Raw genomic sequence first — 15,275 nt, forward strand, 5'->3', positions numbered from 1 at the left:
CCATCCATGTTATAGCATGCATCAGTACGTCATTCCTTTCTACGACTGGATAATTCCATCGTATAGATAGACCACATTTTTATTTATATACATATATATTTATTTATTTATCCATTCACCAGTTGATAGACGTTTTGTTTGCTTCCACTTGTTGGCTATGGTGAATATTGCAGCTATGAACATTCATGTACAAGTTTTTGTGTGGATATATGTTTCCAGCTCGCTTGGGTACATACCTAGGATTGGAAGTGCTGGGCCAAATGGTAACTCTGTGTTTAACATTTTGAGGAACTGCCAGACTGTTTTCCAAAGTGGTTGCATCACATTACATTCCCACCAGCAGTGTATTAACACAAGGGTACCACTTCCTCCACATCCGCACCAATATTTGTTTGACTTTTTGATTATAGCCATCCTAGTGGGTGTGAAGTAGGATCTCATTGTGGTTTTTATTAGCATTTCCCTAATGACTAATGATGTCGAGTATCTTTTCATGTGTTTGTTGGCCATTTGTATATAGTAGTGTCTTTGGAGAAATGTCTATTCAGAGCCTTTGCCCATTTTTGATTTGGATCATTTGTCTTTCTATTACTGATTTGTAAGATATTTTTATAGGTTCTGGACACAAGTCTCTTATCAGACATACGATGTGCAAATATTTTTCCTCATTTTGTAGGCTGTCTTTTTGCTCTTTTCTTGAGATAGAGTCTCTGTCACCCAGGCTGGAGTGCAGTGGCACCATCATGGCTCACTGTAGCCTTGAACTCCTGGGCTCAAGCAATCCTCTGCCTCAGCTTCCCAAGTAGCTAGTACTACAAGTGCACATCACCGTGCCCAGCTAATTTTGTCTTCCTTTTGTACAGACGAGGTCTTGCTATGTTGATCAAGCTAGTTTCCAATTCCTGGCCTTGAGTGATCCTCCCACGTCAGCCTCCCAAAGTGTTAGGATTACAGGCATGAGCTACTGGGCCTGGTTTCTTTTCACTTTCTTGATGGCATTATTTGTGACACAAAGGTTTTTAATTTTGATGAAGTCAAATTTGTGTTTTTCTCTTTTGTTACTTGTGCTACTAATGTCATATCTAAGAAACCACTGCCTTATCTAAGGTCTTAAAGATGTATACCTGTGTTTCCTTCTGTGTTTTATAGTTTGAGCCATTACATGTGAGTCTTTGACTCATTTTGAGTTTAATTTTGTATACATATCAGAATGAATTCCAACTTCATTCTTTTGCATTTGGATATTCTGTTGCCCCAGCACCACTTACTGAGAAGACTATTCTTTTCAGCATTGAATGGAATCAGCATCCTTGTCGAAAATCAATCAGCCATAGATGTATGGATTTATTTCAGGACTCTCATTTTTTTTCCATTGATTTATATGTCTATCCTTATGTTAGCAACACACTATCTTGATTACTGTAGCTTTGTATAAAGTTTTGACATTGGGAAGTGTGAGTCCTCCAACTCTTTTCTTTTTAAAGATTGCTTTGATTGTTCTGGGTCCCCTTAATTTCTATATGGATTTTAGGATCAGGTTGCCAATTTCTACAAAGAAATTGGAGTTTTGATAGGGATTGCATTGAATCTGTAGATCAATTTGAGGAATATTGCCATTTTAACAATATTATTTTGATCCATGAACTTGTCTTTCATTTGTTTCCACCTTTAATTTTTTTTTATCATGTTCCATAGTTTTTAGCATACAAGTTTCACACCACTTTCGTTAAATTTATTGTTATGTGTTTTATTCTTTTGATGATATTGTAAATGGAATTTTTTTCTTAATTTCATTGTAGATTGTTCATTACAAGTATATAGAAATACAACTTTTAAATTGATTTCACGGCCTTGCAACCATGTTGAACACAATTATTAATTCTAATAGTTTTTTAATGGATTCCTTAGGATTTTCTATATACAAGATTATGTCATCTCTGCAAATATAGTTTACTTCTCCCTTCTAATCTGTATGCCTTTTATTTCTCTTTCTTGTCTGATTGCTCTAGCTAGAACCTCCAGTACAACATTGAACAGAGGCAGGGAAAATGGATACCCTTGACTTGTTCCTGATCTTAGGGGAAAAGCATCTAGTATTTCACCTTTAACTGTGGTGTTATTGTGGGTTTCTTATAGATGCCCTTTGTCAGGTGAAGGAAGTTTCCTTCTATTCCTAGTTTGTTGAGTGTTTTTATCATGAAAGAGTGTTGGATTTTATCAAATCATTTTCAGTCTATCGATATGGTGTATTACATTAATTGATTTTCAGATATTAACACAGTCTTGCATTCCTGGGATAAATCCCACTTGGTCATCATGTATGATCCTTTTTATATGTTGCTGGATTTGGTTTGCTAATATTTTATTGGAGATTTTTGCATCTGTACTCATAGGAGATATTGATCTACATTTTTCTCGTGATGTTTTTGTCAGTTCTGGTATCGGGTGATACAGGCCTCATAGGATGAGGTGGGAAATATTGCCTCCCCTATATAGTTTGTGAAGAATTGGCATTAATTCTTCTTTAAATGTTTGGTAGAATACACCAATGAAGTCATTTTGTCTGGGCTTTTCTTTGTCAGTAGTTTTGATTACTAATTCAATCTCTTTGTTATTTGTTTATTTGGAGTTTTAATTTCTTGTCCAGTCATCTTCAATAGTTTGTATCTTTCTAGGAATTTAAGTATTTCATCTAAGTTGTCTACTTTATTGTCATATAGTTGTTCATAGTATTACTTTAAAATCCCTTTTGTTTCTGTAAGGGTGATTATAATGTCCCCTCATTTACTTCTGATTTTTGTAATTGGGGTCTCTCTCTTTGATTCTTGGTCAATCTAGCTAACCAAATTTCTTTTGAATTCCCTTTTGGCCTTCTGCCTCCTTCTGCCTATATGTGAGAGCCTTGGCCAACCTAAGAACATACATATATGTCTCTTACAGTCAAGAAAATGAGTCTTTTCTACATTCTTGCATGTGGAGCTCTCAGCCTGAACCTCCAAAGCATATTGTTATGTTTCCTCAGCTAAGTGAGTCAGATTCATTCTGATCCAGCTTCTTTATTAGCCAGTGGCTATAGTACATGAGTCTGTCTCAATTCCACTCTCTCACTGTGGAAATTAAGCTGCAGCCCTTTTAGTATATGGTCATCAGCCAACTGTTGCTCATTTCTGACTAAATATGAGGGCCTGGGGAAGAGCAGAAGGCAGCAGGCCCTCGCCAGCCAGTACCCCTACGCAAGGCATTGTGGATACACGTGGGGCCTGATCTTCATGACTACTGCTCGCTTTGAGTCTTGAATGGGAACAGAGGCAAGTTAGAAAAGCAGAGGCCTACTGCTGTTTGGACCATATGTCTCCTTGGTCACAGCACCCAGGACTAACCTTCCCTAGTTGGCAGGGACTCAGCTAACAGATGGCAAAGTCAGGAAGTCAGGAAAAAGCATTGGGGATTTTGGGCAAGTGCTGATTCTGGCTAGTGTTTTGGGGTCCCTGGCCCAGTTAGTCATGTTTCTCCTTCCCTCTGCAAGCCCTAAGCCTGGCTAGGATGCTAGTGTGGAAGCATTCATTAGTTCAGAAAATGTCTTAGAGCCACATGTCCACTTAAAGATTATTTCCAGACTAATGAAAAATCCGTGTGTGCAAGCAGGTTCCCATTTTAAAATGGAGAAAAGCCCACCAACATTTTCACGGTAACGAAATGGCAACAAATCAACTCTTTGGGATATGTGGTGAGCTTGAAACTCAAACCAAGTGTGACCACCTCAGCCCCACCCTGGGCTGCTGACTCAGGACCAGGAGGAAGAGGGAGCTGCCAGACTTCACAATTTCTGTAAACAGTTCTTGAAAAAGAAACCACGCACTTGTCTTTCTGCAAGCCCCCAGCTTGTCCCCATAGCTGACAGCGCTGCCGTTGTCTTTTCTCTGACACCTTAGGACAGGGCTTCTTAACTTGAACTCCATGAACCTTCAAGGGGTGTGTGGAGAGAATTTAGAGAGTCTACAAACTTGGACGGGAAGATGATTTGATCTTTTCTCCACGAATCTCAAACAACAGTTAGCATTTTCTCAAATTAGGAATGTAGGTGACAAACCACAGTAGCGGTATCTGTGACTTTATCACCAACAGAAAACACAAATATTTTCATACCACATTACAGTGGCTGTAAGTATCTCAAAAAATCATTTGTGGTCATCACCACTTTAACATTTCTAATCTATAGACTTGCCACTAAATCTCATGATTTAATGCATTTAAGTAGTAATACAACTAGATCACAAAATTTTAAAAATATTTTTCTAACCATTTCAGTATGATTATTGGCCTTTGTGATTCTATATATTTTATTTTATGCACACGAAAACATTATTCTGAGAAGGGGTCCAGAGTTTTCACCAAACTGCCAAAGGGGTCCATGACCTAAAAAAAAGACTAAGACCCTGCCCTGGATCTTGGAACTTTCCTGCTCCACAGGCCACACAGGCCACTGATCCACAGAACTTTGCCTATCTTACTGGAGGGGTCAAAAGCACTTGCATGCGGGAAACTTTCTGTACCTAGTTTCTTAATCTGCAAAAGGGGGAATAATAACACTACCTACCTTATAGGGTTGTTGTGATGCTTCAATGGGTTAAGAAATGTAAACCACTTAATGCCCAATACATAGTAAGCACTATTAGCTATTTTTGTTATTATTGCTGGTTTATATCAGTCATCTCATTAACATGCTATTATTATCTCAATTTTCAGAAAAAGGAAACTGGGGCTTAGAGAAGTGAAATGACCAAGTCAAGGGTACACAGCAAAGGAGTGGCAGAGACAGGGTTCAAAGCCAGGTCTATTTGACTCTCAAGCCCAGTGGAGGTCACCATTAGCACACTACTGAGAGGAGGTGATGGACCCCAGAAAAATGGAGGCCATCAATGGGGTGCTCGCTGGAAAGGAACAAGAAGCTCTATAAGCTCTTGCTTTTTCTCCCCTGCTTGTCCCTACTGTCCATACCTCCAACTTTATCTGGGGGGTTCCCAGCTCCACGTGCATACCATCAGCCCTCAGCCAGTTCTCGGAGGGCCTTTCCTCCTTCCAAATGTCATTGTCAGTGCAGTCTTCATTTAACCTTCATCTGCAAAGAGGACAAGTCCATGTTCTTCCACTGAACCACAGACTGGCAGTAACAAACTCACTTTGGAGTCATGGGCCAGCCTCTGCTCCCAAGTGGATCTCAAGCCTCACAGGCCAGCGAGGTCAGGGTTAGAGGGCCTGAGGGGGGAACGCAGAAGGGCAGGGGCTTGCCTGGGGAGTGGAGAGGCAGTTTCGTGGAGGAAATGGTCTTGGAACTGAGGAGAAGATTGCTAGTTGGAGTGAGGCCAGGAGTGTTCATGAATTTTTCAGGGAGAGGGAATGGGTTGTGCGAAGGCCCAGAGGTATGCAAGGGCCTGCTGTGTACACCTGCCTCAGAGAGCAGCTGACACCCGTTTGAGAGAGATGTGCCACAAAGTCAGTGCAGAATTCTGGCCCCAAGAAACCATGTCCATAGGAGACCAAGCCTGTGTCCTTGACCGCCAGAACTGGCTCCTGAGGGTGGGGGTGGGCTCCTCCAGGGGATAAGAACAGGCATTAATCACACAAGAGACCACCCCCAAATGGGGGGTGGGGAGTAGGCTCCACCTCCGGCCAGCACTTCCTGTATCCTGCCCAGATTAGGGAAAGCTTGGCAGGCTACTTCTCCCCAGGGACTCCAAAGACAGAAACACAAATACCAGGGCTCTCGGTTGCCCTGGTAACAGCAGGACCTACTTGGAAGAAAACAGTTTCTTAAAGGCTTAGGAGGGTGGATATTTCCTTTGACAGAGAGCAGGCCCTGACCTGCTCCCTGCGTCCCCTCTTCCCTTCCTGCCTGCCACACATGGGGTAGAGCAGGGCCTCTCGCCTCAGCAACTCTCCTGATGGGGGGTTGGGGGTGTGTATGTGGGAAAGTAGGGCCTGGGTTTTTTATTCTGCTCTTGCAGTGGGCTGTTCAAGTGAGAGAGAGGCTAAAATGGAAGGTGTCAATAGGTGAACTCATGGCGAAAGTCCCACGGCCTGGTGAAGCCTTGCCTTCTTGTAGGATCCCCTCACACGACCAAGCTAGAGAAGGGCGAGTGCCCCCAGCCATTGAGGTCTCCTTCACCTCTTATATCATAGAGATGAGACCTGTTGGCTATGAAGCTTGCCAGAAAGAGTGTCTCCAAAATCAAGACCTCTGCACCCGCAATTCACCCCTTCCTCCTCTCTCTCGCCTGGCTACTGAAGCCAGCTCTAGTCTCTACCCATTCTAATTGGCCCACCTTCAACATACCTGGGGGTGGAGGCCATGGGCCTTTTAACTCACACACCTGGCCTTGTTGCTCCTGTTCAAAACCCCTCAATGGCTCTCCTTCCTCATGAGACTTGTGGACCTGATTTTGGCTTTTTCTTTCCTATCTGCTCATTAATTATCTATGCCATCTCATGTGCCTATGCTATCCTTCTTTCCTCTTCTACTCAGTCCAAATTCCAGACATCTTGAATTATTTCCTGCTTTTCTGTACACAGCAGGCCCTTGCATACCTCTGGGCCTTTGCAGAACCCATTCCCTCTCCCTGAAAAATTCATGAACACTCCTGGCCTCACTCCAACTAGCAATCTTCTCCTCAGTTCCAAGACCATTTCCTCCATGAAACTGCCTCTCCACTACAGACTCATGCTAGAGCCCATATAAAGTCAGCGGCAAGGCTGGACTGGAATCCAGGGTTCTTTCCCCCATTCCCACAGTGCTTCCGGCTTCAAGATTGGGGCAAGGCTGACTCTATTTTTCTGACTTTTTCCCACCTTCTCTGATTGGCCATTAACACAATCTGGGCTCAGGTATCACTACTTGTGACGTCATGAGAAATCCCCTGGGTGCTGGAGACCTTGTCAGGCCTCCTGAAGGGTAACGGGGAGTCCCAGTGCTCACTGATGAAATCCACAATCTCGTAAGTCTGCTCCTCCCTAGAAGGGGTATTCAGCCACGTACTCGGTACTGTCACCTGGCTGGTTCCCCCAGAGCTTCCAGAGATAGTGCACCTGATGCATGCTTCGTTGCTTTGGCAAAGACCCATAATCCAGACAGGTTGACACTTTAAGCTTGTCAGGAGTCCCTCCTGGAAGACAGAAAGTACGGTGTATTTGAATTAAGAATGCATATGGGTTTGGGAGTCATGAAGACTTGGAGTACCCCATGCGACCTAATATTTCTGAGATTCAGGTTCCTCAGCTTTAAAAGGAGACAGCATTACCTGCCTCACTGAATTGTGGAGAGAAAATGAAATGATGTTGGTGAAAATGCCTGGCACATGGTCAGAAACGCCATGGTTCCCTCCCTCCCTCCCTTCCTTCCTCTTAAAGGGACAAAGCAAATATGCCTCTGAAACCGGAGTTTGTTTCCCGACTGGAATCCTGCAAGCTGGGGGCAGGGGGTAAGACAGGGCAGAACTAGGAGATTGGCCTGGCCTGTTAGACAGCAGGGCCAGCGGAGTGGAGGCAGAGAGGCACTAAGTGTCCCCAGAGCTAATGGGCAGCTGCAGGACTGTGACAGAGCCACTCACTAGCTGTCAGCCTTTGGCCAGTGACTTCTCTCTAAGCCTGTGTCTTCATCTTTAAGATGAGGGTAAGGATAGTTAGTTCTTGCCCCCAGAATCGTTATCAGAATGAAATAAGATAACGGATGTAAAGTGCCTGGCACAGCACTTGAAAAGTACTAGAGGCATGATGAATGTTCCCACCCACTTCCCCTGGGGGCAGGGGAAAGTCCCATTCATGCTGGGAAACTTGGACAAATCCCAGAATGGGATTCAGTTTCTTCTGACCCCACAGTCTGAGGAGCCATGAGATCTTGCTGGGAGGGCTTCTTCTTCTTTTTTTTTAAATTACTTACTTACTTAATTAATTTTTATTGCATTTTGGGTTTTGGGGTACATGTGAAGAACATGCAAGATCGTTGCATAGGTACACACATGGCGGCATGATTTGCTGCCTTCCTCCCCTTCACCGATATGCAGCATTTCTCCCCATGCTCTCTCTCCCCAACTCCCCACTCCCCGCTGTCCCTCCCCTTTTTCCCCCCAACAGACCCCAGTGTGTGATGTTCCCCTGGGAGGGCTTCTTACATGGACTGCTCTGGGGACTTATGATTCATCTTCACCAGCTAACTCACTGGCATCTCATAGCGCCACCTAGTGTCAAAAAGCAGAAGGGCCCTCCCCACCCAACCCGGCCTCTTTCTTTTCCTTCACTCAAAGTTCCAAGCGTGCCCTTGAGTGCCTGCAGGGCTGGGCCACCCTACTCCGCGGGAGAACGAATGCTATTTTTCAAGATGTCCAGTGCTTCCACTTCCCTCCCAACAATTTCTGCCATCCACAAATACACAGAACTGTAGGCAGGTCCCTTGAGCTTCGCCAGGCCTTGGTTTCCTCGTCTAAGGATTTCAAGACTTCAGGGTAGGCTTGATTCCAGCAGGGGGCCTTGGAAGCACCTGATGCCTACCCTATACCCATCTATGTTTGCTCAAAAACAAAGAGACACAATCTTTACACACCCTTTATATTTTTATTGCGGAGAGAAAGCTTTAGCATACAGAGCAGTTTCTTATCTTCACAACACAGTAATGAAACAATAACTCATATATTCCAAACGGGTTTCCTCCCGAGCTTCTGGGAGACCTTGGGCTGCCTTCATACCCCTGCATGCATCCCCTCCCCCCGCCCCTCTTTCAACCCAAGAAAGCTCCCAAAGCCCACAGTTCCTCTTACAGCTCTTACGGCTGTTATATCACAACAAATATTGAAGATCTGGGAAAGGGGGGAAGAGGGTCAAAGGGAAGCCCAAGCCCCTCCTGCCCCCAGAGGGTGGAAACCAGCTCACAGCTCATCTGCTCTGTCCCTGGTTGTGGTTCTGAGGGTTCAGGGTGAGAAGCACCATGGGAACAGGCAGGGCCTATGCTGAAGGGTCCCTGGAATTGTGGGTGTAAGGCACCCGTCCTTCACACTTCTCCACAGGGACATGAGGCAGCAGGGCCAGAGTGTCAACCATCAGCAAACAGGGTCCACAGCCTCGAAGAATAGCAGGTCCCCTTCTGGAATGCACTCCTGAGGAAATCAGACAAAATCAGCTGAAAAACAAATTTTTCTTGACAAAGTTGTTTACTCCTGCCCTGGTGGGGATGGGGGAAACCCGACAATTGAAAGGTCCAACAAATTAGGAGAATGCTTAAATGAATTATTCAGCATGCATGACTGCACAGGCAGCAGCCATTTTAAATCCTGCTGATCAAGAACTGGCAGGATGATCTCAGCTTTGACAAGACGTACCAAGAACACACTAGAAATGAAGGCAGCAAAGTGTTAATAGTGCTTGCATCTATGCGATGGGACTCTGAAGGTCTGGGGTTTTTTGTCCTTATAGTTTTCTCTATTTTCCAAACTTTCTTTAATGATTATGTATTACTTTTCTCTTTAGAGATAAGGGATCTTTTTAAAAGGTAGCAACAGGTTAGAGGGACACAACTCCACTGATTCCCCAGGCTGAGAAACAAAAGCGCTAATGAAAAAGGCACCTTACCTCCCAATGATGAATAGAGACCTCACCAGAAACCAGTCGGAGGACTGGGTTTCTCTGCAACTCCTCTTCCTCCAGCTTCTTCCTCTTGCCTCCATCCAGGCCCAAGATCCTAAGGTCGGGCTGAGGTTATTGGTCAGACTCCCATGAGGAACAAAGGTTGAATTTACTATGTTCTATTCCTTTGGCCACAAACCCTGGCCGCACTTGCTTTGCTGCCAGGCACTGTGCAAAAGTCCAGTGTCCAGGGGCAGTTCAGGCCAGCAGTGGAGTTGGCTAGCATTCTGTGGCCAGAACTGACATAGTAAATGTGTTTTTTTCACTGCAGAAGCAGTGATTTCTGGACTCAAGGCAAGCAGCGGGTCTCTTTATAAGGGCACCTGAGCTTGTACCCAGAAGTCCCAGGAGTTCCTAAGAGGCAGCTACCCTAGATTGGCCCCCAGTTCAAAGACATGAAAAGGGGTCCCTGCTGTGAGGCCACGGTGGGTGCAGCCTTTTCTCCTCTCAAAACTAAGGGATCCTTGAAGTCGAAGGGAGCTCAGAACAGGCCATGGGCCCTCTGTCTGTCATTCTCAGACAGAATGGCCAGTCGGGCATTTGACTGGGGGCTGCAATCCAAAGCCTGGCAGGGGGAGAAGACCACCTTTCCTAAGGAAAGAGTCACTCTCTACAATGGCAGAATGATCATTACTGCTTCTTTCTCCTCCTCCTCTTCTTCCTCCTTCTCCTCCCCAAACCCCAACTGGCTACCCTTTAGGCAACATCAAGGAAAGTGGTAGAGCCTGCAATGCTGGGCGCTGTCCACCAGGGGTGCCCAGGAGGGCAATGCGGTGAGAGGAAAGGGCTCCAGATGTGGCAAGCCAGTCCAAGAGCCCTGATACGGGAGTCTATGCAAAGGTACATTCCAGTGCTGTAAGTGGAACCAGCCTGCACAGTCAGTCAAGGGCAAATCTCGGTCAAGTTGTCCATTTGACATGTGGTTTTGCACACTCTCACTGGGCTAGATGTCAGGTCCTCTTCCAGGCCCTCTGCTGGAGGTGTGACATGAAAAGAGTGTAGGCTTCTAGGGACATTTCTTGAGACCGTCTTGCCCACCATTGAGTCTATCCAGCAACTGGCCTCAGTGGCTTTAGGAGTTCAGGGTAGCCTATCCTCTTGCTCATTGGGGCAGGTCAGTGAGGCATTGGGTGAAGTCCTGATGGGTCAGTGAGAGATAAAACTGTAGAACACAGGGTGAAGAAACGCAGGAGAGGTGAGGGTTAGGAACAACCAGAGGGGGAGACAAGAGGGTGACCAGTGCATTTATGGGAACAGGCCCAGAAACTTGCTCTCCAGCTCATGGCAGGACTGAGCAGAGTACATGCCAAGAGGGCAGCTATTGCTAATCCCTCCTTTCTCAGGTGGCCCTGGTTGGCCACATGTTACTCTCTGGTCATGGCTGCAAGATGGTCTGGAGTTCTGCAGGTCTTCTTCAGGTTCTGCAGGTCTGAAACTCCCTGAAGTCTGGTCAGCAGATGGGGCAGGTATGGCAGCAATAGCAGGGGCAGGGGACGCAAAAGAAGGGTGTGTTCTGGGTGGCCATCTGGCCCCAGCACTCACACTCGAATTCGGCCACGAGCAGCTCGGTGGCCTCCCTGTCTCGGAGTGAGGCGGAAAAGCACAGGGGGCCGTCTTCGAACTTGGCGTTGCCCCAAGCGACCTGTGCGGCGAATCAGTGGGGGTGAGCTGTAGAATGGTGAATTGGTGCCTGGAAGGCCTTCCAGAAGTGGGACTCGATTCTGGTTCCTCCGTCTGCTGGGCTGTATTATGGGAGGCGATGCACCCAGGAAGTTTTCGGCATGGTAACCACTTGTGGGACCAGAAGTCTGGGATGACGCGTGAACAAAGGTCGGCTCCATCTCCATCAGCTCATCTAGGTCATCATCTTGGGCCTCATCCAGGGGCTCCTCCTCTGCCTCACCATAGGTCTCTTCAGTCCCTGGCTCCTGCTCTGGTGTCTGGCCCCCATCCTCATCTTCATCTTCTTCACCCTTACTCTCTCCTTCCTCCTCATTCTTGTTGCTTATCTCCTCCTCCTCTTTCTGTTTCATTTCCTCTTCCTCCTCTTCCTCCTTCTCCTCCTCTTCCTTCTTGATTTCTTCCTCCTTCTTCATCTCCTCCTCCTCCTCCTTCTCCTTCATCTCTTGCTGAAAAGCCCTTATGCACTTCCTCTGGTCCTTGGGGTGAAGCCTGTGCCTGTGTGCCTCTTGGTCTTCATCTTCACTGTAGTACTCTTCATCTTCACTTTCTTCCTCACTGGGACTCGGAGCAAAAGGGAAGAGGATATTGCGAACCCCAGGGAGCGGGATAGGCTTGGGGACGCGCACTTTTCTTTCTATCTCCACACATTCTAGAATCAGCTCATCCAGGTCGGCCATTTCTGTTGACCATAAAAGCTCCTTGCGGAAGAATTCCGACAGGCCTTTGAGGAATTGGTTTTGGAGGCGGCAGTCATCCCAAGACAAGAACTGAGCCAGGAACTGAAAAGCATCTGCATAGCTGCCGAGGGTACAGTCGCCCTGCCTGAGCTTGCGAATAGCCTTTTTAGCCACACGTGGGGGGATGGGGCCACAGAATTCCTTACGGATTTCATCCAGGAAGCGCGGGAAGTTGGCATGCAAGGGGCTTCCTTCCTGGGTGACCGAGATGGCCCAGTCCTTGGCTTCGCCAGTGAAAAAGGAGATCAGAAAGGCCACCCGCTCGGCGCCCCCAGGGAAATGATCCTCATGGTCGGCTATGAAGGTCTCTAGCTGCATCAGGAATTCAGCTAGGTAGACTGGGTCGCCTGAAAAGGGCTCTATCTCAGGCCGCTGCAGCGGTGGCAGAGGGGGCTGCGGGGGCGGCTCCTTTGACGCGGGCGGGGGCAGCGCCGGCGGGGGCGAGATGGGCAGCAGAGGAGGGTCAGCGGGCCCGTCGGGGTTGCTGCAATCCTGGATCACGTTAATCAAAAGATCATCCGAGATACACTCGGGCTCCGCGCGTGGGGGAGGCCGGCACGAGAAGGGCAGCTCTCCCCCAGGAATGGCTTCGATCTCACTGAGCGGGAACTCCAAGTTCTCCTCCGCTAGGACGGGCACTATGGGCACTGGCCAGCGGATGTAGCTCGAGACATTGCCCCGCAAGGAATTAACCTCCGCCAGGGCTCTTCCCAGCTGGAGGCCCAAATTGGCATTCTCCCCGCGAAGGGCATTTAATTCTTCACGCAGGGCCACATTCGCCATGCGGAGGCTGTTGAGATTTCCTGTCGCCTCAGACATCTTGACAAGCCCAGGGGCCCTGGGGCTCCGTAGTGGGGAAAAGGGGACAGGAGCTACGGGCCACAGGAGGAGGAGGCCGAAATGCTGCGACTGGGCGCGGGAGGGGACCGAAGTGCGGCGGCGGGGCGCGGGACAGACAGGGCCACACCCACCGGGGCGAGCTCAGAGGACGGCGCTCGGGGCGGAGGGCCCGGCGGCTCGGCCTGGGGCGCGTTACCTCGTCGCCGGGGCCGGAGAGGGCGGGCGGCGGTACGGGGCCCGGAGGACGCGGGCGACACGGCGGCGGCGGCGGCGACCGGGCAGGCAGGCAGAGACGAGCGGAGCGGGAAGGAGCGGACTGCGGCAGAATCTGTCGAGGAAAAATCTTGCGGTCGGCGATTCCTCGCCTTTTAAGCGCAGACTCTCACTCCTCCCGCCCCACGCAGAGGCGGGCCTTGGGGAACGGCGGGCGCCCACTGGCCGCCGCGCGCCGCTCCCCCCCAGCTCGCCTGTGCCTCTCACTGACTCTCTCCTTCCCTAGCTGCTGCTAACTCGGGTCGGGAAAATGCGACAGCGACTGCCCACTCGAGGTCGTCATGGCGACAGCCAGTGAACGTGTTCCTCTCCTCGGGCAGGCCCCCGAGTGTAGAGGAGCTGCTTCGAGAGGCGCAGCTCAATCTCCAGAGCCTGTTGCAAGGTACCGAGAGGGAGGGGGGCTGCGGCCGAGCCCAGAGGAAAGATACGCAGTGGCAGGAGGGAGGCAAAGAAAGAGGACAGGGACCAGCAAGAGAAACAGAGAAAACAGTTTAAAACCAATCGACAAAGCAGTTTCCAGCTTTCACCTTTCAACCTAATAATTCTGAAAGAGGCTATTTCCAGGGCTATTTTCCCCCACCACCCCCTTTTTTCAGCTCAGAACCCCATGTGGAAACAAGAACAGAGACTGAGGCAGGGCCATAAGTCATGCCATTCACCCAAAGCTGGGTGGGACACTCCCACAATGTGGGCCCACATTCCCTCCAGCCCCCTCCCCCTTGCCACTCCGCCTATGCCTTTTGGATCCTGGCACCAGAAGACAAAGGGGGCATCTGCAGGATCTCCCACTCTACGCTTCACTCACTCTGCTCTTGCAATAACTGCCCCCTGGGTAGCTACTACCTCACCAAAGTAAGCCCAATACACAGCACCCAGGGGTCACCAATTTTGTCCTCCTAACCAAGCTGAGCTTCTCGATGTAAAGAATCACATTTACCGCCGGGCACGGTGGCTCACGCCTGTAATCCCAGCACTTTGGGAAGCCAAGAAGGGAGGATCACTTGAGGTCAGAAGTTCAAAACTAGCCTGGCCAACATAGTGAAACCCCATCTCTACTAAAAACACAAAAATTAGCCGGGCGTGGTGGCAGGCACCTGTAATTCCAGCTACTCAGGAGGCTGAGGCAAGGGAATCGCTTGATTCTCCAGGAGGCGGAGGCTGCAGTGAGCTGAGATCACACCACTGCACTCCAGTCTTGGCATCATAGCGAGACTCCATCTCAAAAAAAAAAAAAAATTCATATCTTACTACCCTTAGGTTTGCAGAAGCACCTGGAACACAGCTGGATTTCCTCCTCATCCCCCAAGAGGTGCTTAGTGGATATTAAGCATGAAAAGAGGTCTCGTCAGCACTCCTTTATCTATATTAATGAAGGTTAACTCTAACAGCGACTAGAAAACTGCTGATGGGCCACCAATAGGATGACAGCCATAACCCCCACCCCCTACCAGGGCAGTGGTGACCTTGGAAAAGCAAGATGCCAAGGGTCACCATGAGCCTTCTGTTCAGATAACAAAGGAGTTGCCACATAGCAAAAGAGTCGATGTGCTCTGTGTTGCTACCGTGGCAGAATTAGGACCAGTGGGTGGAAACCCAGAAGGAGGCACATTCCACCTCCAGATAAGGAAGAACTTTCTGACATGCCTGACAGCCCCAACTGTCCATGGAAGAAATGAGCTGCCTTGGGAGGGAGGGAGCTCCCATTACCTGCAGGTGTGTGCACTGAGGCTGAAGAAGCACCTAAAAGGGCTACTGAGGAGGCAGTCTGGACACAGAATGAGGTGTTGGATCAAAGAACCCTAAAAACAACCCCAAATCTCTATGATTCTAAGAGTCTTTGTCGGTGTACAGTGAGCATGAATGTTCCTTCTCTACTCTTACTGTCTTCATGTATTCATCAAATTCATCACTTCAATCAACCCCATTCAAATCTTGTGCTTCCTTATTCACTGATGATGCCACTGAACTTCTGCCTCTTTTAGGCTGTTACCTATTCCTTCCCTCTCCTTCACCTTAGCCCTCCTAGACCTGACACCATTCACAGCGGGACTAAGGTGCAGGGAACCTGACCCA

General features: G+C 48.4%; 2 protein-coding genes across 12 annotated transcripts in view; one reads left to right on the top strand and one right to left on the bottom strand.

Annotated features, from left to right (window-relative positions):
* The window catches only part of NHSL2 (NHS like 2), a 248,776-nt gene that overhangs the window by 215,545 nt on the left and 17,956 nt on the right, over positions 1 to 15,275 (top strand). For 6 of the 10 annotated variants that reach the window (XR_012515561.1, XM_074391393.1, XM_010332402.3 and 3 more), the window contains exon 2: positions 13,429 to 13,584. The exons of the other annotated variants lie outside the window; for them this stretch is intronic. Coding sequence is in view for 5 of the 6 variants with exons in the window: in XM_074391393.1 (XP_074247494.1) it covers positions 13,429 to 13,584 (156 nt within the window). In the remaining variant the exon portion in view is untranslated. The remainder of the gene's footprint in view (positions 1 to 13,428; positions 13,585 to 15,275) is intronic. 10 annotated transcript variants of the gene reach the window in all.
* RTL5 (retrotransposon Gag like 5) lies at positions 8,585 to 13,275 on the bottom strand. 2 transcript variants are annotated; one of them, XM_010332400.3, is made up of 2 exons: positions 9,642 to 13,275; positions 8,585 to 9,143 (listed from the first exon to the last, which is right to left on the bottom strand). In XM_010332400.3, exon 1 carries the CDS (start codon positions 12,906 to 12,908, stop codon positions 11,208 to 11,210), a length of 1,701 nt encoding a protein of 566 aa, XP_010330702.1. In that variant the 5' UTR covers positions 12,909 to 13,275; the 3' UTR covers positions 8,585 to 9,143; positions 9,642 to 11,207. The 2 variants fall into 2 exon arrangements, with proteins under 2 accessions (XP_010330702.1, XP_010330701.1); XM_010332399.3 differs by having other exon boundaries at positions 9,616 to 13,275.

The sequence above is a fragment of the Saimiri boliviensis genome, chromosome X, assembly GCF_048565385.1.
Source record: "Saimiri boliviensis isolate mSaiBol1 chromosome X, mSaiBol1.pri, whole genome shotgun sequence".
NCBI lineage: Eukaryota > Metazoa > Chordata > Mammalia > Primates > Cebidae > Saimiri > Saimiri boliviensis.